This window comes from Rhopalosiphum maidis, chromosome 4 (assembly GCF_003676215.2).
Source record: "Rhopalosiphum maidis isolate BTI-1 chromosome 4, ASM367621v3, whole genome shotgun sequence".
Taxonomy (NCBI): Eukaryota; Metazoa; Arthropoda; class Insecta; order Hemiptera; family Aphididae; genus Rhopalosiphum; species Rhopalosiphum maidis.
Genome location: NC_040880.1, coordinates 29,283,088 through 29,307,494, shown reverse-complemented (window position 1 = coordinate 29,307,494; position 24,407 = coordinate 29,283,088). Strand labels below are relative to the sequence as shown.

Below are 24,407 nucleotides of genomic sequence, written 5' to 3'. Positions count from 1 at the left end.
ATTAGAAAAATACGAATTTTGGGTCGCTTCGGGGCGCTCTTTAAATTACATAAAAAAAACTTTTATAAAATATGGCTTTTAAGAAGTGCATTTACTTACAAATTCCTAAAATAGTAAGTAATTTGAATAAATTCTTCATTAAAGGAAAAAATGGGGAATGAGAGCATAACGGTTGGTGAAGCACCCTGTACACGCGTTGTATACAATAATAATAACATAATATGTGCGTTCGCCAAGCGCTAATGTTTTTCCATATAAAATCATATGCATGATGATGATAATATGTAATCGGTGGTAGGTCGTGAGGGGGCGGTGGGAGGAGGGGCACGCCGAAATTCTCCGAGAGAGCGAGCGAGGGAATCGGCAAACGGCGACTACGACTTTTGTGGTGTTGGCGTGGGTGGGTAATACGGCGGCGGGAACGACCCTGCCCGCACCGGCACCGACGCACTACGTGCCATCTGGCGTGAGCATGCCCGCCACATACACCACCGCTACCACCACTCGCGCGCCGCGTCGCCAGGGATGAGTTTCGGCGGCCGGTGCGCGCAGTGCCACCGTCGTCCCGACAGTGGTGAATCGTGCGTGGCGTCCGCATCGGTCCGCGTCCGGGTTTGGGTCGTCGCGCGCCGCGGTCGTCGTCTGCGAACTCACATGCTGCCGCTGGACGCCGGTGCCGACGACGACGACGACGATGAAAAAACACTCCAAGCAGCTTGAGAAGCGCATCGACGACCAGCGTCAGTTGCTGCTGCTGCAGCAGCGATTGCCGGGGACGGCCGCCGACAAGCGGAGACCGTCGTCGTCGTCGAAATGCAAAAATGGCATATTGAAAAACGAGTCCAGCCCCGAACTTTCGCGGCCCGCTTCCCGCAAGTCCAGACAGTACTTCCTGGAACCCATCCGCCGGTGGAATTCGTTCCACAACAGCCGCGAACGCAAGTCGAATGCCGCCGCGTCCGCGGGCACGGCCACCCCGGCCTCGCCGTCGTCGTCGTCCACTAACAACCTGCCGTACCTGCAAACCTTGGTCAACCTACAGCGAGAGTCTAAGAGCGCTTGTGCCCGATTCGCGCAATCCGTCTTGCCCAAAACACCGCGAGGAGCTGAAGGCACGCCAGTCCTCGGTGGGGCCTTTTCTACTTGTGTGTCTGGAGCCTCTTCTACCGCCGTTTCCGACGACGACGTTCAATCGCCAAAATCGCTCCAGCAGACCGGCCCCGGATGTCCGGCAAAAAAACAAAATTCGAGTCCGAACCTGTTGTTAGTGTACGACCGCCGGCAGCAGAGTGCCGCAGTAGGAGGGATCGGTGGGGGAAACAGCCTGACGAATTCGCCCCGTCGGTCGGCCAGAAGGCCGAAAACACCTCCACCTCACCCTCACCACAACCAACAACAGTTAACGGCAGCAGCTAATAGTGGCGGCGGCGTGAGGTCGGAGTCCACTGGTTCTTCGAAAATTCCGTTCGCCATAATGGTGGGCGACACGCCGATAGTGTGCCAAGATACCGTTCCCAGAATCAAAGCGATCCGCGCCGATTCGGTGACGGAGAAATCGTCGTATCTGGCTGTCGATTTGTCTCCGCACCGTCGATACTCGTTTTGGTCAGTAAAACGCGCGTAAAACCTCTTGCGGCGGAGCAGTCAGCGCGAACGCACCAACTCTAGCGATATTATTTATTTGATTTTTTATTTGATTTTGAAACCAACGTGTGACCACCGACCAAAATATAATAATATATAGGACGAATCTTGCACACTTTTAATTAACTGTGCAGGTGATTGTGGGTGTGTGTGAAACCTTGAACAACGGATTAGAGATTTTTTTTGTTTTTAAGTTCATTATCGAAAGATATAATTTATATCATATTATAGGAATATACAAAAATCTTTCAACTTTCATACATGGACACATGGTGTCTAGATTATATTCTGTATTTCCTTTACCGCAGGCCGTCAAATTAATAGTATAAAAAAATGGATACAAGTTTTTACTTTTTTTTCCAAAAAAATATTCTGTTATTGCGGGGAAGAGCTGGGTAATACAATAACGTCAATGACTAATAGTAGAAGTTTTATTGTGTGTGTGTATAGAAGCGAATAAATGATGCTTATGCTGCCACTGATGATAACTTGTAGTTTTTCTATATCGAATATCTGCTCACTTACATTTCACACACATAGTACTCTTCAGATTTTGCAAAATTTATCTCATGTTCACACTAAAAGTTTGATTTAAATAAAACTAAAAGCCTGAATGTTTGCGTTTAACTCTGATCTGGTTATTGATGTTTTTGTACTATCGATTGACATCAGTCATCCACTCGTGCTTAATAAATCTATACTTATAATATTTATATATTTTATAATTATAATTAGTTATTATTGATATATATTTTTAATATTATAAGTACATTTTTTTATAATATAATCTAAACATAAATATAGTATATATTATTTCGCAGTGAAGTGTATGGTTTCATTTTTATCTAAAATATAATATACGTGACAGCTATTATATTATTTGCTTTTTATAAATATTATTTTGATCTAGATTTTAAATTATTTTTTTTTCGCTGACCTGTTTAAAAAATATTTCCACCGTATTTCGAATAATATAATATGGTGTCCTTAGGAATTTCACAAATGGTCCGTTATTTGGAGCTCGCCTTCTGTCTACCCTATTTGGATATATTGAGCGAATATTAGACAACAGAATAAAATGTTAATAGGATTCTAATAAAATATATTACGTATCCGTATATATTGGGTTGTATCGCATAAGTTTCAGTTCCAATTTAACGTGAATAAAGTATAATAACCGCTTAGGTACACAATATTATAATGATGGTATTAGGAAAATATTTTGACAGTATAAATGGAAAAAAATGTATGGGTACCGACCTCAATATATGCACAATCGTTCCTTATAGTTACTTGGTTATGGGAAATGTCGGTAGTATTTGTATGACAGTTATTAATTTTACATTGTCACTTGTTAAGTGTTTTCACGGTATTTGTTTGTTCGAGTACACAAAACAATATAAATTAGTACCTTTTATTTCTCGTTTCGGGTGAAAAATGTAGAACGCCGACGAGTTACCTGTACCGTAGATTTGATTTTTTTAATTCAATTCAATTGTGTGCACAAAATCTTTAATGGTTGAAAAAAAAACAATTATGTTATTCAATATTTATGCTTTGAATTGTTTTACAAAACAAAAGCATATCAATATTTGTATTTGATTGACACACTTTATTATAGCAACGAGTAGCAAATTATAATAAACTCGATATCTACAAACGGAAACATAGTTATCAATTATTTTGCAATCTCTTGGTTTATACATACTCCAACTATTTTTATTTATTATTTAGAAGTTTATTTTATTAGTATCAATTCGTTAGTATGTATTATTATTGCCTAAAACTATAAAATAGTTATTTAAAATAATAAATTACTTAAGTAAAAAAATATCATCTGTCAAACTATGTTTATTACAAATGTAAATGATACAACTAAATATTTTTAAGTATTCTTGTAGGTATGTATTTATAGTAAATAAAACATTTTTTTAAATCCCATATCAACAAGTTAATTATCAAGGAGATTTCTGAAATTTAAATCATAGTTATTATGTCATTAATCAACTTATAGTTATAGTGGTAGTACTGACTATTGTATTATTTGTTTATTGCGTGTTAGCTATAACTGCAATATAACTCGTAATATCTAAAGTAAGTTAATGTATACTTCGGAGAAGTAACCTTTAGTTTAAAAAATAAATGATTTTGAAACACTAAAAGGAAAGAAACTATATTAATGTTTTCGTGCACCTAAGTCAAAGGTGTTTAGTATATCGAAAGTGTAAATATTATTACTTAAAGTAAAATTATTAAGTGCAGCTTACCACCATAATGAAAGTAACAATCTAAAATTAAATGTTGGATATGATGATTATGCCGATACTCTCGTGCATTTATGAAGTTGAGTTCATACAAAACTTTTACTATTCGTGTCAAAAAAAACATTCACGCGTTCATTTGTGTCTCTCCCCCCATGAATCCTATACATATATATATATATTTACCTAATATATCTACTTAATTATACTACTTTAAAATACATTTTACTACTATACTACAGTATAGTCTTGTATAAAAAATATCTATCAAATCGTCATTACTACTCGTGATGAGTGATCTATTTTCGAGAATGTTTATAGTAACAGACATATTCACTATACACACATTATACAGTGTCTATATTATAAATAATATAAATACTGTGGTACAACGTGCGTTATTCATATATATTATAATAACTTTAAGAATATTGTCCTATACCTATAAGTTAGTTAACTCAAGTAGTATATTTATAAATGATGCAGTTAAACAAATAAAACATTTTATCTAGACAATATAGACGATGAACTTCATAATTGTCCCAACAATCGTTGCCATGTCAGTGTCATATGGAGGTTGCTAGATTGAGCTCATCGAGGCTCAATTTTACAACTCTACGTACTTAAATATACTGTGCCACTAGACCACGCTATCACGTTATCATCATAACAATATTCCTAATTTAAAATGTAAAACTTTTGAGAAACACGAACTACACTCAATGCGATGAATTTTGAACAACCCTTTGTTATTATAAAATATCAAAGACTTAGACTGTTATTGTTAAATATTAATCATGTCTATTGACACAATATAAAATTAACTTTTTATGAGAAATATATAATTTATCATCGATAATAATTAGTTATGAAAATATTAGGTAAAATGATAAAATGATGTATAAATTTAATGTTACTATATTTAGTATAATAGTATTGTAGACTATTATTGTCAATACTAATAAATAATAATGTACATAGGTATATATTAGGAAATATTCTGGAATTTGGATCACTAGTTAAGATTATCGTAATAATATCCCTTTTCTAATAAAAAGTGCTACACTTTTTTTTAACTTTCTAAACATCAAAGTTGAATTACAATTTAAATTTTAATAGACCATCTGAAGAAGATAGTTTTGAACAAATTAATAAACTGTTAAGACTGGCAATGAATCTAACATGACTGTAAAAAATCCCTTCGGCTACTTTTTAATATTTTTTTTGAAAATATCTGCATTGCCAGACTGCATATTATATTTTAATAATAGGTTTATATTATATAAAATAATTATAAATGTCGATCATATGCATGTCGTATAATCGATAGCTATTGCTGCACGAATATAAACACACGCATTCATATTTATATATAGATTATTTCATTAAGTTTACAACGCAGTTTGTTTTTCGTTTTTTTGTGCGTTTTTCAACACATAGTTGTACGTTTTTCTCTTTACCGCTGCATATATTATATCTATGTATAGAACTGTATAGAAGGGCGTTTATATATATATATTTATACAAATGACTGTTGATTAATGAATCGTGTCACACGCGTGAAATAAAATCGTTGCTTTCGATATCGACCAAACAACACCCCATCACGTATTTAGATTACACACACACACATATTGAAAAACTGTAAGTTTCATCTCTATTGTTATTATCGTTGAATGTATGAGTTTTGAAGTTCGGAAACTACTCTCGTATGTTTAATTGTCGTAAATTTAAAACGAGCCTATTATTCACATGATTGGCGTTCGCCACTCAGTCAGTTTTCATGTGACGTTCAGCACAAATCGAAAAATATTCTGTTGGTTCTTATTATTATAAAAAACCGCATCGGATAATAGGTAAATACCTGTATGTATTAACTATGCCGAAGACACATATTGTGGCAGTGTTAAATAAACGTGATAAGGAAAATTTTATACAAAATAATAAATGGGCCGCAATTTACATAATAAATTTATTTTAGGACACAACTAATTCCAATCTATTCTCTGCGTGTACTGCGGATATATACGCAAAAGAAAAAATATCTGTTGTGTGAGGTAGGCATGGTGATTACTAACCTGCAAGCACACCGCTAATGCCCAGTTGTCTTGTCAGTTTATGCATTCATTCAGTTTTTATTTTCCAACACTTTATTTTTAAGACCGTGGTAACTCACTAGCTTATTTTTTTTCAAATTAGAACCCTCTTTTTACTTTAATTTATTAAATTGATAATTTTATTAAAAATTTTGATGTTATCTTAATGATAATATTTTAACGAATACTTAGTTTTTGAGTAATTAAACATTACCGAGAATAATAGCCCATAATAATATACATTCCATTACTAAAAAGATGTCAATGTTATGATAATTTAAAAATTATAGAAATCGTGATAAAAAATATTTTACAACAGTTAAAATTAATTGTAATAGGTAACTAATAATACAGAGCATAAAAGTATTATACTACTATATGTATTTTATTACTTATAAATAACATATGTTGCTTAATAAATTTTAATTTATTTAAATGTATATTAAATTATTTTCTAAATTATAAGGCAATTGTTTAAATTAATTTTGAATATTTGAATATTATTAATCATAATTCATATTTTTAATTAGATAGATCTTCTTACTAATGAATAATGATATTGATAATTAATATATTATATATTTTCTAATATTTATTTATTATATGATCATTTATGATTGATACGAATTTATTAAGTTGTGTGATATAACTTATATTTGTAGGTCTGTAGTTAACATTTATTGTTTATAGTTACATAAAACACATTAACCATGTTTGAATTTTTCTATTGTTAATTTTGAAAATTATTATTATTCATTAGTCATTGCATTATAGAAAAAAAAATTAAATTAAAATTATTGTATCTAATGCTAAAAAGGCTAAAAAAAATATAATTTGAAATATCTTATGAATTATTTCATAATTTTATATTTTATAAAATAATCTAACACTTTATACTATATATTATGTAACAGATAAAACGGACAGATGTTATTAACTAACTTTTTGTATACATTTTTATTCTAATTATTATTTTAAAAATAATGTATTGTTATTATGATTATTTTTAATCATTTACTTAAAATAATATTGTATATTAAAAGGAACAAAAGTTACTACATAGTAAATTACATATTTTGTTGTTGTTCTATTAGTTTTGTCATACCCTATATATTGTGAGAGAGGCCGACTGTCTTTGGGGCGCAAAAGAGGGTCGATCCTTTTACCCGTGACCCGAAAAGTTAGCAGCGTGACCGTGTTGCATTTCAATCCCTAACACACACAAGACCACCAGTCGTTCAACCTCTCTCACCACCGGTGCCGACGTATGTGTATGTATATATATACATAATTGAGTTGAAATCCCCGTCGAATTGGGTGCTCGTAACCTACGACATGTGCGATTTAGCTACGTCCCATTCTTTTCCGCTTTTGCATTTTAGGTGTATCGTATATACAATATACATACATAATGTGTGTATTTAACTCGGTTTCCAACGAGTGTATAAAATAGCATATGTGAGAGAAGGCTGTTTGTAGAAATTCTAAATACATCATGTATAATTACACCGTATAATATTATTGCTATTATTTATTACATTATATATGTACATAGCGTAAGATATATTAGTTGCCGTAGCTAATTGTAAATAATATTATACTACAATATAGGCTTTTATCAAGGAAGAATTATTAATAACTAATAACCGTCCGCTGCTGTGTGTGTGTCCTCATCGTTTTTAACTGTACCAAATTTTGAAAAGGCATTTTTTTAATATAGTGATATTTTATGTTATAGTTTTGGAAAACGAACCGGAAGCAACGCTAGACGACCCAACGAATGTTTCGTGTTGGAACCATCAGAGATGCTGGTGGTAAGTAATGTTTTTTCGTTATTATTAGTTAGAATCGACCTCTATGTTTTTTATCCATTTTTTTTACGATCGTCTAAATAACCTATATCATATTATTATTAACGGTGTTGGTGGTTAGTTGATATACTCATTTCGTTCTAATTGTATGCAGAGTTAAGTATATAAAAATATATTTCACCGCAAGCCAAACCATTAGCTTCAATCTGTGTATGATTAAACAAAAATAGTATTTTTATCGAATAATGATTTATAAACGCATATGCTTCTATATATCAAAATATACAAACGTTTATGTTTGTCTATGTTTTTTAGTTATTTTGCACATATATACAGTAAGTATCTAACAATATACTTAATATACATAATAGTATGTACCTACAGCAGTAACCGATGGATAAATAATATGATTTTGTAGTTAAAAATGTATAAAATATTCAAATTTTATAGCTAAGGCTTTTAAATATATACAAGGTTTTTCATAAAAAGTTTATACTAAAGCCAAAGCCAAAAATCTAAAAAAAAATTATAAGCACAATTTTTTTTAAAAACATTAGAAATTCAAATTTGGACGAAAATAAATATTTAAACGATGAATTGTGATTTTAGTAATTTTGTTGTTCAAAAATATTCGTTGAGACTTGAAACTTCTACGTATACCTATTACTTTATATTTTAATAAACGCAATGAAGTTTAAAAAATATTCATTCTTGATCCTATTTAGTACTTATACCGTATAACTAATAGTAAAATTTAAATTACTATAATAGGTATAGTTGATATTATAACAATATAAATATATCATACGATATACTTTGTAATACAGGCCAAAAGACAGCATGTTTTCGCTCAGAATTATTTTTCGTATGAAATGAGTTAACTATTTCCCGTCTTTTTTATGTATAATTTATTAGTCAACTTAATACTCAATCAGCAGTCTTTTTATGACTTAAAAATAATTGTTTCATTTTATTACATTATATGCACGTGTATAATAATATATAGTGTATACATTTTTATTTTTAGACCATAACTACGAATTTTTGATAGATATTAAAATATAATATAAATATAACAATCGATTCGATGAATATTGACGACTTTATGTCTATTTGTAGGAAGTATACATTTTGTAATAGAAGCTCAAATTAATGCAAATTAACAACTATACTTATAAATAAAAAATAAAAACTCATAATGTTGATATTATACTATATTTTATTTCATAAAAATGTACATGACAATAATTTTTATTTTGTCTTTTTTAAATTGTATTAAAATAGTATATCGTATGTGAGAATATTCGAATATACTATAATACGCATATATACTTAATAGATTATAATTAATTTATCTAAATTTAATCTCAAACTTTGTTATGATTAAAAAATTAAAATGTATTCTTGTCTATACTACTTAATATCACAGAAATAATTTATAAGTATTTTAAGATAAGAACTTTCCCCTAAACTTTAAGTTCAAAAGTTAATCACAATTTTGAATAAAATAATGGTTTTTGAAATTTAAATTTTGTTCATGGACATTTATCAATATTTACACAGTAGGTAGGTACACTTAAAAACTTCGACTTTATTAATATTTAAGTATTCTTTTAAGTACAATCTTTTATATTTTATTTTAATTTCTACAAATAATTTATTTCACCTTACTTAATATTATTATATAAATTAAAATAATGATATTTATCTCTATGTTTAAATATTAAATTATTTCTGAAATTAATTAAATGCTTATAATTAAAAACTCATAATATGTTTCAAGTAGGTAGGTAGTTTTTTTTTTTGTATTTATTTCTCTGATTCAGCTGTACTAATTCATGCGATTACTTAAACATTTTTGATATTATTTAACTCGGTATTTTGTTTCGTTTTATACTTGTAAGTGATTATTCAATTAGTTGCTTTGTTTATTCAAAAATTATCATTGTACATAATTGTTTTGGTTTTACTGATCTAAGTAATAATTCTAAACGTCAAAACATTTTGAACTTAAAATCACTGATCTGTAATTTTATTACCATTATAAATTATAAATTCTTAAATAGTATAATGACTATAATTTTTAAACACTAGTCCAAGTCATAATATTAAGTATTTTTTATTGAAATAACTCATAAAACATAATTTTAATTTTACTCATTAGGTATTTCTAAACTCGAATATTTTGTGTGTATATGTTATTATATATTTGAAAGTGAACATAGAAAATAACTTACTTTGTCATTAAGTTTCCATACACGTGTCGATGTTTTAAATACATATATTTTTATAAAAAAAACTACCTATGAAATAATTGAAATCGCATACATACATCCAATTTGATGTAAAATAATAAAACTGTAAACATACCATTGCAATCCAAATAACAAGCCAGCCACCATTTTATTATATTGAAACACGATGCTACATGTAGTTTCTATATGGCCAATTCCTTGGCCTTTTATCCTTCGAATTTAATTTAGTTTATGTATTTTAATTAAAAATTCAATCAATTACCATTTACCGATTTCTGTGATTATTGTTAGTACAGTTTTACGTGCGTACATGCGGGTACTTATATATATTGTACGCAGTGAAACCATATTTGTTATTAGTAGATGTTATTACTTATTAGTTATTACTGACACCAAGCAACAGCGTACTTACACATTCTTCACATCAGTCGTTTGTATGCATCACAGCTGTTCAGATTTCTTGTTAAATTGATATTAGTATAAAAGGACAATAAAAAATTGTTCGCGGGTCCCTCAAATACGTCGATGACGTCGTTACGCGTCAACATTTCACTCTGATATTTACGAATAGTTAGTAGGTACCTACTCACTACTCAGTGTAGTACTTTAGGATTACGATGTTATATCTCAAACTTAAACTTCACACCGTGATAATAAATAATAATAACATAATGTAACTTACGTAGCGTCTTTTTTTCGTATATGATTATACTTTAACTATATTATATTATATTTGATAAAGTGTTATCGCGCACCGACCTCATATTATATTATGATATTATGTACCACCTACGTGTAATATAATGCCGTGTATTGAATTGAAATGTGTGTATATCATATTACGACGTGTGCAAGTAAAAAATTCTACAAAAAAGGCTATAATAACACGCGAACTTCTTCGAAGAACACAAACTACTCGCGATAGAGCGCTACATACTATATATAGAATAGCATGGTGACCCACCAAATGACACAGACTCAAACTAAATTATAATAATATATGACATCCACGCATGGCCTCTACATAGGCTTAGCCCTAACCTCCTTAATATATTTCATCCCTAAATATATATTGGTTAATAAGTCATGAAAAATGTATTGTTCAATGAAGCAAAACATTTGCTAAGAATGATTATTATTCTGCAAGACTATTTATCAATATTTAATTAGATGTTGTCAATTTATCAATACCATGTTACAAACTATGTATTGGAAATATACCTGGTTTAAGCTTTATAGAAGACTGAAAATTTGTACTAAAATAAAATTAAAATGTATTGATTAAAATATATATATACAATGGGTATTGGGTATTTATACATTTATATATTTGTTATAAAATTATAATACTTATAAATTGTAACTTATAAAAGCCACTTGCTATTTTTATTAATTCAGTATAGGGGCGTAGGCCGTAAAGAAAATGTTTATACGATTTCTTACCTTTATAAAGAAAAAACACGAAAGCTATAACATCTCTCTCCATCACCTACCCTTCCCGAAAATATAAAATAAATATATAATAATTTAGTTCTAATGGCGTCTATGCTTCTCCAATCATTTTTTTTTTTTGCTTACAACAATTACAACTGTAAGATATATTTAACCAGAATACCTTAGTGCAGTGGTTTTGTAGAAGAAACACAATTTCCCCCTCTCTGATAATTATTCATTATAATAAGACATGTGTTATATGTATTGTGTACACATAAATTTATATAGGTAACTGCACTATCTGGTCCCTAACAATCGTAATATATATAAACTGACGTATATGTGTGTAACACTAGGGAATAAATCGATCGCATTAAATCATGAAAATGACCCAGCGTTACATAATATTATGAATTATTACAATAGGTGTACCTTATCGAGACAATAATTTTCTGATGTACCATCAGGGAAGTTTTCCGTCGAGGACTGAGCTCACAAGTAGTCAACCGGTTACTTCCTTCGTTGTTCATAAACTGATGCCATCTAGGACCACATCAATATAAAGAGTTAGGACGTGTTGTATAAGTAGTTTATAAGTTGAAACAGTGACAGAGTGAGAGAGAGAAGCCTGCTACTGAGAGACTTGTATAATTATATCGTCGTCATCGACAGGAGAACTTTTTAAGAGATTAAAACGTCGTGTCGAAGCAAACAGTATCTGAAACCCACCTCACTTCACCACCTCAAAATACATAAAATTTAAAAAATAAAAATAATGAGAAAAAGAAAACACCGAAAAAAACGAGAAGGTTAAGCGCAATATTGATCCGAAAGCACCGCCGCCGGCAGTCGGCGGTAGCGACGGACACCCACGCATCGTACCCGCCACCGCCTTTCCACCGCGCGTCATACCTCCCTGCCGTCCAGCGTATTTGCCACCACCACTTGTATACTTACAACACTGCCACCATCCTAACTTCTTTGGCGATGGAGGCGGTAGTACACCTCCGTCGTTTTTCGGTCCCTCCAAACCTCTCGTGTGTACGGGGGCATATGATTGACTCCTTTTGTGTGTATGTAGTGCCGAGTATGTGTGCCTATTTTTCTTCCCTCCTTATACACTATTATTATTATTATTATCGACGTATGTATGTGTAACAGTGGCGGGCGCGCAACAGGGCTGAACCACGTCATATATAATAATATATATTTTACTATTATATTATGTATAATGTATATATACCCTAACATATAGCGCGTTGGTTTTCCGGGTTTATATTATGGAAAAAATATAAATATTATTATAACAACGAGAGACTACGTTTTCATTCCGTTCTTTTATTAGTTTTCGTATATTATATTTTCGTTTATATTATTATTATATATAAACGTGAGTATTTATGAGGCGTTGCTTATAATATAAAAATATTATTTTTTTATATTTCCCTTTTTCATGCGATTTTCTTATTTCCTTTCTATCTGTCCAGAGTGTTATTACACACCAAAATATGATATTTATTCTATAATATAATATGATGATTTAGAATAATACTGCATAATATATATTAATACAATTACCACTATTAATTTGTAGTAATGCAGAGCTAACACCACGGCTTTAGATGACTTTAGGACATTTAGTGACACTTAATAAAGAAAATTATGAAAAAGGCTTAGATGGTTTATAACCGCACATTTTTTTTAGCAATATATCATTTACGTTATTTATTGTTTATACAATAATATTGTTTGATAACACATTATACCGATTCCAAATAGTAGGTACTAGATAATAATGCTGTATACAATAATGCTTATTTGTATATATATTTTTTCTACATTATACGTGCCTTCTATAATTTAAACTTATTATTAATAATATAGACCGTATTTCGTAAAAAAAAATATATATATCAAAATATTATGATATTTGTTTAGAAATTTGAAATCAAACACGGAAATAAGCCTTAATTAGTTCGGCCAAATCAGCCTCAAGTTAGTTAATATTGGGAGCCCTAGTAATTGTCGTTCCCAATCCTCCAAGTTGTTCAACCATTTACACTTTATTATTAAAAATATATATTTTACACATTTTCAAACTATATATACATTATATCGTGTGTGTGTGTGTGTATATATTATGCACATCACGTCATCATATTATGTTGAGAGTACTCGTTTTGTAATCGTTAATCGTCGAAAATACCTGTGTATTTTTATAAGACAGCCGTCACCGCCATGAAAATGTATTCAACTATATAACTGTGCAAGGGATTCTTTTTCCTTCAACGACTCTTAAATGTATATATATGATGTACCTATATAAAAACGGGTATTGTCGTTCCATGCTTAAAGAATAATATATAGGTCATTCGATATCGTTTATGAATTAAACATAGTTTTATGTGCAATACTATGCATTTTCCTCCGCCATTAGAATACGAAATATAAGAGTAGGTAACTAACCAATTAACCAATTCTGAGTTTATAACATAGTATTATATAGCACATCATTGTAAAAATTTTATTAGCAGACAATGTAATAATACTTTTTTAATTAAAAATGTATACATTATAATAAATATATATATGATATATACGTGTTATAGATAATAATGTAATATATTATTTAACTATAATATTTTATAAAATTAAAAGTAAGTGATATTATAATCTATTGATTTAACCTTTTAAAATTTTCAAAAAAATTTGTAAGTTTAGTTAGATTTTAATTTAACAACCTACAATTCGTTAATTTATTTTGCATTATCTATTTCATCATCCAGATATATATCAACGTATTAAAGTGTAGTATTATAAGTACATATGTTTTTTAAATTTTAAATCATATCATTAATTAAATTTTTGTAGAAAATTTTTACAAACTCCCAGGTTATGCATAAAATTACTATTCTTTGTTAAATTTTCTTTATTGTTTCAGATATAAATTATTCGTTGTTATTAAAAATTGATTTCAAATTAATACACTTAAAGTCTAGTTTTGATAATTATATATTGTGATGTTAATGTATAATTATTATTATTTAATTGCTATTATTTTATATATTATTATTTATTATAAAACATTTTATACATTTTGGTTATTTAAACTTATTCATTAAAATTTAGTCATTTTATTTCATAAATAGGATTTGATTAAGTAGTAAACATTAGTATCGTAATTCTAAGAAAATATGAATGAACTAATTAGGTATAATACGTCCTTGTAACCTTTAATTTGTTTGATAAATTACTGTAACATTCTTAGTTTTGTTACTTGTCTAAAAGTAAAGCTATTTGTTATTATAAAGTATTTTTGAAATAAATAAAATAAAAATATAATTTTATTAAAGACATAAATAATTAAAATCAGTATTGAAGCGTCTTTACTTAAATTTTTATTAGTTGGTAATAGTCAATAGGTATTAATATGAACTTTTACCAATCGAAATGTTTTATTTATTATAAATGATGAAATTTTTTTTTTTTTAGTTCCGAATAATATTTAAAGATTAAAAGGAAGAAACTATATTATTATACATATTTAGGTTTTTGTATATTATTATTCATATATCGCTACTGGCGCCATATTAACGAAGGATATTTTCTAATTTTCCAAATTCAAACCAACAATTTTGCTATTTTAGTATCATAAATGGAAAATCTAAATATTCAATTATAATTTCATCATAGATGATGTACCAGATCAGTAATATTAACAAATCATTATGTATAGGGCTATTCACCCCCATTTTTTCTTGAGTAATGCAGTAATTTGTTTGATTTTTATATAATTTGACCATAGTTTTAAATTTTTTAGATTTTTTATACTTAAGAGTGTCCTTGGAGAAATACAAACTCCCCCTCATCATTTTTAACTGTAATTTATTTAGTGAATAATTTTAATAAAAATGTTGACGTACTTGAAATCTAAACATGCATTTTCTGGAGTTATTTAAGTGTATAAAAGAAGTACACAAAAAAGAGATGGAGGCTTTGATAATTTAAAAATTATAGTAAATAATATTTATAACTATTTACATTTTAATATTTGTAAAGCAATTTTTAAGAACTATTTTATTACTATTACTACTAAGCATAAACATATTAATTAATGAGAAACAAGTCGTTCGAATTTTGTATTAAGTAGGTATATCAATATTTGAAAAAAATAATCCACTAAATAATTTACATTAAAAAAAGTGGATATTCATTTTCGAAAAATGAAGTTTATATTGCCGCAGGATACTTCTCATGTAATAAAAATAATTTCAAGAATTCAAAAACTCAAAATTTTATGTATTTTAAAAGAAAATATGTGGGTGAGCATGACATATGAATCACCATATATAATGAATACATATAAATGATATAGATACGAATTTATTTGTGATTCATGATGTTAGTAATAGGTAATAAGGTATAATAGTAATAGTTTCCATCATAATTCGTCAACACGAGTCACGACTCTCAACATCAAATGATAAACGTAATAAATGAATCATATTTGTGTATATAACATTGGTAATAAACATAAAGATCATTCTGAAGTCTGAACCTAGAATATAAATACCTAATAGTTACTACTTCAATTGAATAAATAAATGCTATCAAAAATAATTTTTATTTTAAAGATAGATATTACAAGTTTGATGAAACAATGGAAATAACTTTAGAATGCTCAGTTTTATTAAGAAATTCAAAATATATATTACAATAGGCGTACTGTTGTATATTATGTATAAACATTTTTTTTTTTAGTTAGCTAATTAACTTCTAACGGTTTCCCTCCAGTTGTTTTATTTTCTATTAACATTGATTTTTTTTTAATTTATTACGGACTGTAAAGAATTGGAACGATTTTTTCTTTTACTTATTGTACATAATATAAATACATGTATTTGATTTTTTTCAGTTTCAATAAACTGAACAATTGAACAAATATTCTTCTTTAATTTTTAAATAATTATTATTCATTTAAACTATTGTTTTAAAAAATAAAATATTAAATTATTTATTTTATAACGAAATGCAGTATTTCAGTACTGCAAATACGTAGGTAGTTAGCAAAGTCGTGCGCGGGCTTGAACACAAGGAGCGTAAATAATTATCCCTTAGCGTTTACACCTACGTGAGCAATATATAGTATATAATAGTGTGTAGGGCGGAACTGACTAATATATATTATACTATTATAGTATTATATTCCTCTTTAATTATTATATATTTGAATAATTAAATTTTTCACTGTAGCTTAAGTGACATTTATTTTTAATATTTATAAAACCATATTTAACTTTACATAAGTCACGCTACGCGTGTACTTAACTACATAATTTAAAAAAAAATAAACCTTCTTGTACGGTACCTACCAATATTTAATAAGTAGAAATAAATATTTTCAGAATTTTTATCACCGATATATGTATACCCTATTAGGTATTTAGTATTTACCATTATATTATAATATAAACATTCGTAGACTACCATTGTTATAGTTTAAAAATCCATCTCGTTGCAAAAATTTCCATTTATTTTTTTTTCACACTATAATAGTGTTTTATCTCATTGGTTTTTATGTACCGGAAAAATATTACGGCATAGAATTCGGGTCAAATGAGGTCAAGTAAAGAAATAGATATTCAATTATGATTGAAGGTTATTAGAAAATTATATTTACTTGTTTCATATTGTTTTGTTATAATTATTATACTTCCTTATTTTTCCCTACCATTTTTAAGTGTATGTAAACAGCATAATTTTAGTTTTACTAGAAAAAAATATGTATAAACATCGTACTTATACCTTATAATATAACATTGGGATTCGTTATAACTTAAAACTTTATCAAGAATAAATTATAATAATATATATAATATAATTATGTTATGCATTTTGGTGTTCTTTGAGATTATCTATTTAATTATTATTTACAGTTGCGTGTCAATATTACATTGTTGAAAAAAGGAACCCTAGACAGACAATTACTAGGAGGTTTAAATTTCCGCGCTGTGCCCATAATTTCACTCCTTAGTCGAGAGATTTAAGGGTCGTGACGTTAATTAAATATTCGCTGTTGTACAAATGTGTTTTTAATAAAGCGTCTTGTGGTGGTTAATTTAAAAGAGAATATTTTACTATTGATGGTTTATAATATATTTATATAGTTTTCAATATCATTATAAAAGGTAAATGTATTTAGGAGTAAAATGTTTTATAATTTCATACTACAACCAACTGGCTAATTGAAAAAACTGCACGTTTGTAAAATACTGGGCGTTAGTAGGTGCATATAAACCTAACGGATATGGGTGGCCGTATTTATACGAATTATGTGCTAGAATATCTTTGTCCTTGTTGAACCGGTTGTGCCTCATTTTATTTTATTTTACATTTCGAAATTTCCCATATTATACAACTACATATAATGTTAACGCGACAAAAACAATAATATATGCTAATAATAATAATATAAGTTTTTTTTTTTGTTATTAAAAAAGAACAAATATATTATAATATTCTAAAACTCACGTCTGGAAATATATAAAATAAAACCCAATTTTCATCAAATATTACTTTCTAAGAACATTTTTATTTACAAGTGTTCCTAAAGACTATAACATAACATTATACAGAAATCCCAATGTTATTTTATTTTGAGAACTATATATTCCAATCAGTAATTATTAATTCATTTTTAATTATATTAATTCCACGAACATATAGATATTTTTTTTAAACTATTCATCGACGTTGACACAAATTTAAATATTTTTATGGGAACTTCAAAACCTTTTAAACCAGACATGAATATTTATTACAGTCTATTGTCTGATATTGTTATTAGATTTTTTCAAGAAAAAAAATCAAACCTACGTATAGATTTTGTTTATAAACTATAACATTCTTTAAGAAAAATATTTTTTTTTTATAACCAAGTTACGTTATAAATTATCGTTTAATCAAATTAAAAAAAAAATTATTTTCAAGTGCTTGAGTTATTATTTGATAATTGATATGTATAATATATATATAATTTATAAATCATTTTTCATATTATATTATTCTTTTACAAATAAATATTGCAATCTGCTATTCCTTATTGTATTCAACACTGCAAATTTGTATTTTAATATTTTAGTATGTTCCGTACCGAAATATAACGTATACATATTAATGATTTCAGATGGATTATGCGGACTCTCAAAGCGGTCTGCGCTCGTTGAATATTCCCCGGCACACCGGCATGGAACGTGGTGGGGCGATCAACCTCGTATTCGACGACAGCGTAAGTGTTAAAAATATTGTTATTAGATTAATCATTAAAAATAAAATACAAAAATCTTATTATTTATGGTGACCGTGTTTTGTGTGATATGGTAAAATAGTACATTGCTGCGATCCGGCCTGAACTGTACCAAAAAAGCAATCGGAGCTCACATAGCTCGGATACCAGTTCGGCGTATTCGGGCAGCGACACCATGACCAGCGTGCATTCGGGGAGCGTCTCAGTGGAGGCAGACGAGGTTGACTTGTCGGGCCTTGTCGAGTCGATCGTCGACTCCGATGAAGACGACCTGGGCGATAGCAGCGAAAGCTTGACCGTCCGAGACACTGTCCGAGAGTGCCTGGAGAAGGACCCCTCGGAGCGGGCCGAGGACGACGTCGAGGTGCTGCTCGAGTTTACCCAGCACTTGAAGGCGTTCACCAACATGACGCTGGCCGTACGCCGGGCGCTGTGCAGTGTCATGGTGTTCGCAGTCGTCGAAAAGGCCGGCACAGTAGTAATGAACGATGGTGAAGAGCTAGACTCGTGGAGCGTGCTGATCAATGGCCACGTCGAGGTCGAGCACGCTGATGGCGTTCCCGATCAGCTGCATATGGGCGACAGCTTTGGCATAGTGCCTACCATGGAACGACTGTACCATCGGGGCGTGATGAGAACAAAGTGCGACGATTGTCAGTTCGTTTGCATCACGCAGACGGACTACTACAGGATACTCCATCAGGGTGAGGAGAACACAAAAAGGCATGAAGACGACGGAGGAAAATTGGTTATGGTTACCGAACAAAGGGGTACGCTAGAAGCTGGAAGACGGGGTCACGTAGTCATTAGGGTAAGTTCAATGCGACTTTGTCATGTATATATATAGATAATATATGTTATTATTGTCAATCATCATCATATTATCGCATTACTATTGTTATCTTACTCATGTGCATTATGATTGTGTAGGGAACACCGGAGAGACTGATGCTTCAACTGATCGAAGAAAATTCAGTTATAGATCCCACTTATGTGGAAGATTTTCTTTTAACACACCGGACTTTTATTAAAAACTCAATGGAAGTTGCCAACCAATTGCTAAATTGGTTTAATGAACCATCTGCGAGGGACCGTGTTACTAGAGTGGTACTACTATGGGTCAACAACCATTTTACTGATTTCGAAATGGATCCAGTGATGATGGACTTTGTAGAAAAGTTTGAAGCTTGCTTAGAAGAGAATAAAATGGGTGGACAATTGAGATTGTTAAACATTGCTTGTGCTGCAAAGGCGAGAACTAGGTGCGTTACTCTAGCTAGACCCTCTAGGGATCAGGTGCTACATTTTTCCATTTTGGGAGGATATGAGAGAGGATTCGGAATATTTATTTCAAAAGTATGTATTTTCTTCAAAATTAATTATACGATTATAATTTAACTATGTATTTTAATAATTAAAGGTCGATAAAAAATCGAAAGCCGAAGAGGTTGGTCTTAAACGAGGTGACCAAATTTTAGAAGTTAATGGACAAAGCTTTGAACATGTAACCCATACGCGTGCTTTAGAGATCCTCCGAGGAACTACGCATTTGAGTATTACTGTCAAGTCAAATCTTTTAGGTAAATATTTTTAATTAATTTTTAAAAATATTGTTAATTTTAATAATTGTATATGGTTTAACAGTTTTCAAAGAAATGCTTGCAACTCCTGACAACTCACCCCGACCAAGAGGTCGACAAAAACAGTCTGTGGAAATCGCTCGTCTTCAAGACGACCCGCGAGCACGGCCGTTGCTCACTGCTCATCTTCCTCCACCTATCCAGCAACCCATTAAAACAAATGCATCCAACACATCAAGTGGCGGAGGTTTTATGACTCTCGGCCCCAAAAAACGTCTTCAGCGGGCTCTGATGAAAATGAATATTTTACCAAAAAATATTATTGGTGACGTGTGTGATGACAGTTCCGTGTCGGCTAAATCTGACTCTAGCTCAAATTTTAAACAGTCACATAGCCACCCGGACTTGACCTCAATATCATATCTGGACGATACAAGGGTAGCAGCGGATTATCCAGAGCACGTATTAAAAGTTTATAAACCTGATCAGACTTGCAAATACCTATTGGTGCATAAAGAAACTACAGCTCATGAAGTAGTCATGCTTGCATTACAAGAATTCGGAAGCATAGAACCGAGTTCACTTTATTCTTTATGTGAAGTCTCAGTGTCAGAAGGGGGTATAATTAAACAGAGAAGGTTGCCAGACCAACTACAAAATTTAGCAGAACGAATTGGGCTTAGTAGTAGGTCAGTCTTAAACCTAAACTTGTGTATTTTATTTATTTTTTTAATTTTTAAATTTTCATTTAATTGTTGTTCATTTGTTTTTTTTAGATATTACTTAAAAAATGTCAGTAATACTGAAACATTAGTTGGAGATGAACTTGCAGCTGATTTAATAAGAGAAAGTCATGTACATTTTTTACAATTAAATGCTGTTGAAGTGGCAGTACAACTAACACTACAAGACTTTTCCATATTCAGGCAAATTGAAGCAACAGAATATGTTGATGACTTATTTCAATTAGACAGTCGTTATGGAACACCAATGCTATCTAAATTTGCTGAAGTATGCTTTTTATTTTTTTTTAAATATAATTTATTAAATGTTTGAATTTTTTAGTTGGTAAATACAGAAATGTTTTGGGTTGTAACGGAAATTTGCTCTGAACACAACCTTATTAGAAGGTCAAAAATGATCAAACAATTTATAAAAGTTGCACGTACGTTGAAAAAATAAATTAAATAAATTATTTAATTATTTACTCTTTTAATTTTTATTTATTGAATATGAAATTTTATTTATATACAGGTCAATGTAAGGAATGTAAAAATTTTAATTCTATGTTTGCCATAATTTCTGGACTTGGACATGGAGCTGTTAGCCGTTTACGCCAATCGTGGGAAAAACTACCCACAAAATATCAAAGATTATTTAGTGATCTTCAAGATTTAATGGATCCTTCACGGAACATGAGTAAATATCGTCAACTAGTCAGCAACGAACAATCTCAACCTCCAATTGTAAGTTAAATCTGATTTTAAAAATGAAAAATTTTTGATAAAGGTACTAATTTCTAAAAAATTTTAGATTCCATTTTATCCAGTAGTTAAGAAAGATTTAACATTTATTCATCTTGGTAATGATACACATGTAGAAAGTTTGATTAATTTTGAAAAGTTAAGAATGATTGCCAAAGAAGTTAGAAATCTAACAAACATGTGCTCATCACCTTATGACTTACTTACAATGTTAGAACTTGGTGGACAACCTACATCTAATGCAATGGTAGCATTGAATCAACTTACTACAGGTGTAAGTGGAAGTGCTCATCAGGGAGGTGCTGCCACTTTTAAAAGAAGAAAAAAATCAACTGCAGCCCCAAATCCAAAAAAGATGTTCGAAGAAGTATGTATATTAATATTAATATAATATATTAAAGTTTTTGCTGAACAAAACTAAACATTTTTCTTTTAAAATTATTTCAGGCCCAAATGGTAAGAAGAGTTAAGGCTTATTTGGCAAAAATGAAAGTACTCACTGATGAAGAAAAATTACATGAACTATCAATGAGTTGCGAAGGTTCTAGTACTGGTGGATCTATAATGGGATCTGGGCCAATAAGAAAACGTCATCCATCACCTACTCTTTCAACAGCTAGCAGTGCTAGTAGTGCCAGTGAAGGCTTGAAGAATACTGGTCCTAAATTTGGTAATCATTGTAATAATTATAACTGATTATATTATATTTATTTATTTATGTTTTTATATCCAAATGTAACTATTAGGTTCTGCTTCACCACAAGCTGTAAAAAAGTTATTGTCGTTGAGTGAGCCAAGCAAAACCAGACTACATCAACCCAGGTATCATATGGCACCTTCTCCAGGTCCACCAACTCGTCGCAATGTCCACCAACCACCTAGTGTTCCAGCAACATCTCATGAACGTTCTCATTCAGATACTACCCCTCTAAACCCACCTCCACCATTACTCTTATCATCCGTTGATCTGAATGCTGAAAGCAGTAGTGTTACTAGTTTATCAAACCTGTCATTAAGAAAGACTGTGACATCTAGTAAGTAAATTTATATAATCTATTAAAATTAGTACACAAGTGTATACTCATTTAAAGTTTGTCCTAGCGGGTTCAGTGACGTCCAGCGATTCAGGACACTCGACTCAAACGAGCGGATCAACAGATGTATGCATGCCCCCGGGAACATCTCCTCCACCACCACTCCATTTGAGGAGACATTCAGTACTACAACCTCCAGGTACCAATTTATTTGTTAAATTATTTTGTGTTTACTATTTTACTTAAGCCAATTATTTTTATAATTATTAGCGAGTTATCAGATTGGAAACCGTCCTATTTATTCGTCAAACATGCAGATGATGGGATCATCGACCAACTGTGTGCGGACAAGACCACCACCAGCTTATAACACAAGTGTCGCCCAAATGGCAGCTAGGATGCACCGTTTAGGTAGAGCACATTCACATGAAGGTGTCACATCAACATACTATCTACGAGATGATGGTGATGATGATGATGGTAAATATGAATAAACTTATATATTTTTTTTTTTTTTTTATTAATTTTTGATAAAAATTGTTTAGATGATGAAGATGCTCAAGTGTCTGCTGTATGACTAGTCAACTACCCATGATGTAAAAAAAAAATGGCCATGAACATATCAAAACAAAAATTGCTTGTAAACATTTTAAAAATATTATTTCCATTAATTTATAAGTACAAATGAATAATTTGAATGTATTATATATATCAAGATACATCCAATGTAACAGTGTAAGGTTAAAAAATTTTTAAGGTTCTTCCAAAAAACTTAGTACCTAATTTTCTTTTTATCTTTTCTACCAATTTTTCAATTTTAATTCGCGCTGAATAACAAATATGTTAAAAATAAATACTGATCTAGTTATCGTTTTTATTTTATTTTTTTATGTATATATATATAATATGTATCACTATATATGTAATTACTATAACGTGTTTTTTATTTTGTTATTTAATTTTACCGACCAAAATACAAATTTCAATCATTATTATAGAACATCTAAATATAGTGTAAATTTATCTTTCAATATAAGGATAGATACGTTTAATGTAAAAGACACTTATTATTTACATAATAACATAATATGTAAGGAGTCTATTATTTTGGTCAAACAAGTATTATTATTTTTTACGCAATTATAAGTTAACTGGTTTAATGAATCATCTAAGCCAATCACATTATGTAATCTTAATGTATTAGATTATTGATTTTGTGTTATGATTTATACATTATTTTTTTTCATTTGTTTTTAAATTTTATTCCTAAATTTTATATTGTATATCTAACTTTGAATTTTAATTTATGTATTGTTGCTACTGACTGAGTATGTGTATATTATTCGTAAAGATTATCGTGTTTTTTTAAATTTTATTTTTATTTACTTTTTACCATGACATTAAGCTATATGTATATGTTGAAACATAAACAAAACTATGCCAAATCATAATTATTACTACGATCACTGGAATTCTACATCTAAATCCTGTACACATTTAAT

General features: G+C 30.1%; 1 protein-coding gene across 4 annotated transcripts in view; it reads left to right on the top strand.

The window, feature by feature from the left end:
- The window catches only part of LOC113550608 (rap guanine nucleotide exchange factor 2), a 65,862-nt gene extending 42,307 nt beyond the window's left edge, over positions 1-23,555 (top strand). For 2 of the 4 annotated variants that reach the window (XM_026952549.1, XM_026952550.1), the window contains 15 exons: positions 7,740-7,815; positions 18,688-18,789; positions 18,890-19,618; positions 19,738-20,163; positions 20,228-20,387; positions 20,452-21,076; positions 21,164-21,398; positions 21,453-21,552; positions 21,642-21,853; positions 21,921-22,238; positions 22,319-22,541; positions 22,618-22,905; positions 22,973-23,104; positions 23,176-23,385; positions 23,451-23,555. In XM_026952549.1, coding sequence (XP_026808350.1) covers positions 7,740-7,815; positions 18,688-18,789; positions 18,890-19,618; positions 19,738-20,163; positions 20,228-20,387; positions 20,452-21,076; positions 21,164-21,398; positions 21,453-21,552; positions 21,642-21,853; positions 21,921-22,238; positions 22,319-22,541; positions 22,618-22,905; positions 22,973-23,104; positions 23,176-23,385; positions 23,451-23,482 — 3,868 coding nt within the window. In that variant the 3' untranslated portion in view covers positions 23,483-23,555. Of the gene's footprint in view, positions 1-616; positions 1,606-7,739; positions 7,816-18,687; positions 18,790-18,889; positions 19,619-19,737; positions 20,164-20,227; positions 20,388-20,451; positions 21,077-21,163; positions 21,399-21,452; positions 21,553-21,641; positions 21,854-21,920; positions 22,239-22,318; positions 22,542-22,617; positions 22,906-22,962; positions 23,105-23,175; positions 23,386-23,450 lie in introns of those variants that run through there. The other 2 variants (XR_003405032.1, XM_026952547.1) reach the window with 2 other exon arrangements.
- The last annotated feature ends 852 nt before the right edge of the window (positions 23,556-24,407 follow it).